Source organism: Galeopterus variegatus, unplaced genomic scaffold (assembly GCF_000696425.1).
Source record: "Galeopterus variegatus unplaced genomic scaffold, G_variegatus-3.0.2 Scaffold5041, whole genome shotgun sequence".
Lineage (NCBI taxonomy): Eukaryota > Metazoa > Chordata > Mammalia > Dermoptera > Cynocephalidae > Galeopterus > Galeopterus variegatus.
In genome coordinates this window covers 130,175-132,800 of record NW_007731152.1, presented here as the reverse complement: position 1 = coordinate 132,800, position 2,626 = coordinate 130,175, and the positions used below count along the sequence as shown (strand labels likewise).

The 2,626-nt window shown below is 52.3% G+C and overlaps 1 protein-coding gene across 1 annotated transcript in view; it reads left to right on the top strand.

Annotated features, from left to right (window-relative positions):
- The first annotated feature begins 6 nt into the window (after positions 1-6).
- The window catches only part of FAM78B (family with sequence similarity 78, member B), an 84,764-nt gene continuing 82,144 nt past the window's right edge, over positions 7-2,626 (top strand). The window contains exon 1 of the mRNA XM_008588801.1: positions 7-304. Within this exon, the coding sequence (XP_008587023.1) occupies positions 42-304 (263 nt within the window). The 5' untranslated portion in view covers positions 7-41. The remainder of the gene's footprint in view (positions 305-2,626) is intronic.

Below are 2,626 nucleotides of genomic sequence, written 5' to 3'. Positions count from 1 at the left end.
GCGCTGCCCCACGCCGCGCCGCGCCGGCGCCGGGCGGCAGGATGGGCTGTATCCAAAGCATCACCTGCAAGGCGCGGATCCGGCGCGAGAACATCGTGGTGTACGATGTGTGCGCCACCATCGACCAGTGCCCCACGCGCATCGAGGAGACCTCGCCCATCGTACTGCGCTACAAGACCCCCTACTTCAAAGCCTCGGCCCGCGTGGTCATGCCCCCCATCCCCCGCCACGAGACCTGGGTGGTGGGCTGGATCCAGGCGTGCAACCAGATGGAATTCTTCAACACCTACAGCGACCTGGGCATGTAAGCGAGCGGCCGCGCGGCGCCGGAGCGGGGTCCCGGCCCCCTTCCGCACTCTCTCTTACCGCTGTCCCCATCCTCTTTCTAAACCTTTCTCCCGCCTCCTCACCCACCTCCCTCCTCCCTGTGCTTTTGTTTCAGTGACAGGGCGGGTGTAGGGAGGCTCCTTGCGAAGGCATTTTCTCGTGGATTGCTTCTGACTCCCCTGAAACGCGAGGAGAACGGTGCGGGGCGGAAAGAACGCGGCAAGGAGGGTTCGAGAGGCGGAGGTGGGGGTGGCTGGCGAGTGCCCTGGGAGTTTCGGGCGCCGTCTGTGCTTTGCGGGGAGCTCCGGAAGAGTTTGGGGGGAACCGTAGAGAGAAGAGTGGAGTGGAGTGCCGAGGGCGCATGGGCTGTGCCGCGCGTCCTTTGGAGAAGCCGGAGCGGGCTTGGAAGAGAAGGTCCCGGGCGTCCGAGCAGGAGTTGATGGTTCTGCCCTTGCCCACTAGAATGTTGGATTCGAGCCCTTGCACCCCAGGCCAGGGAGCCCGGAGGCGTTTCCATCTGGATCCGCAAGCCGGCAGAGCCTCCTGTCTGTCTCCGCGCCCTCTGGCTGAGTTCTGGGGCGGTGGGGAGCTGGAAGGCACCGGGCGGGTCCCGGCCAAGCAGGGCTGTTGGTCTTCTTCGAGCAGGCGCCGGCTGGCGCGGCGCGGGGTGTTTCTTATGCTCAAGAAAAGAATGGGTCTCCTATCTGTCTAGGGTCTTTACTTTTCAAAACTTTCCTAATTGCGACGTAGGAAGGGACTCCCCGGTGCCCACCGCTGAATCCTGTCGGAGAGCTGGGAGCTCTCCAACTTCTTTCAGCAACGCCGGTTGGTGCGCCCCGGGCTTGGCGGCTGCGGCGGAGACCCGGGATCGCCCAGGCTCTTCAGCCTGCGGGAACCGACAGCCTGCATCGGAACCGCAGGGCCCGGGCGGTCGCGTCCAGGACTTTTTTATTTACTAAATTTTCATAACTCCCCGCCCGACTCCTTTGAGAAGTAGACTCTGAGCAGTTGGCAACTACAATAGCTAAAAGGTTTGTGGCCTGCGTTCTACCTGCTGTTTCAGTGTAGATCTAGAACACCCTAATTAGCCCGCAGCCTACAGGGAAACCCTTTTTCTGGTAATTCAACCTCATTTCAGTCATTAATCGAAAACTTTAGAGCTCCCAAGGTTCACCTATTTAGTATGGGTATGGGGTGGGAGAGTTTCCATTTTAAATGGTCAAACCATCTTTTTAGCAGCAGTTTTGAAGCTTTTTGTTGCACTCTGAGAGCATGTAAGTTAACACTAGTCATAGGCGCTAAAAGGAATTTTGACAAGTCGTTTTGTTTCCTTTTTCCTCCCAAAGGGTTTGCAGTTTCTGTTAAGCATAAAAGCTCAATGCTGTAGAAAGCTCATTCCTAGTGAAGAAATGTGAAGCCCAGTTTCTAATATGCCTCTGCACACTGTGTTCTTGTCTTTCTGGAAGACAGCTAGATGTAAGAAATGGGGGACATATTATTTTGTATGAATCATGCCATTGAGAAACAGACACACCCTCAAAAGAATGACTATATCCGAATACAAGTGTCTCTTAAAATTGTTTATTTATTTAGTTTTTGAAACCCATTATTTCCAGTCACAACAGGGAAAGCCACAGACAGGGCAAGGGCCCCCTTTCTCACCTGCCTGGCCTCAGCCTGATGGCTGTGGGTAACCTTGCTGGAGGATAGTAACCACTTACCCTGGCAACCTGGGGAGTACTGAGGAGAGACTCCTGATGGAGTACACTGAGGAGAGACTGAGCAGAAGCAGCCTCATTTTTCCCAAGACTGCATAATGGGACTCTGTTACCTTAAATCTGTTGTAAATCAGTCAATCAAAAACAAACATTTAAATAAATAATTCTTCCCATAAAATATACAGTATATTCTACCTCAGGAGAAGTAGAGCTAACATGTAAACAGACATGATCCTTGAATTTCCTTGAATCTATAGGAGCTGTGTCCACGCTGGGACCAACTTTAGTAGGAATGAATCAGTGACATGTATTTCCTGACCCTTCCCCTTTGAATTCTTGCATTTGGGATTAGGAAAGAGGTTTTGTTTTTCAACCGCCACTTTTGGTATTTTAAGACTCTTGGTTTTTATGTTGTTGATGCCAGGGAACAAAAATAGTCCTCGAGAAATCATAAAGCATATTATTACAGATCTCTGTCCAGAGTCTACCTGTCTCTTCGTGGTTGTGATAATTGCTATGTGTTTAAGGCCACTTTGGAGCCTAGTTTTGATTGAACCAATTTCCACAAAATGTTTACACCC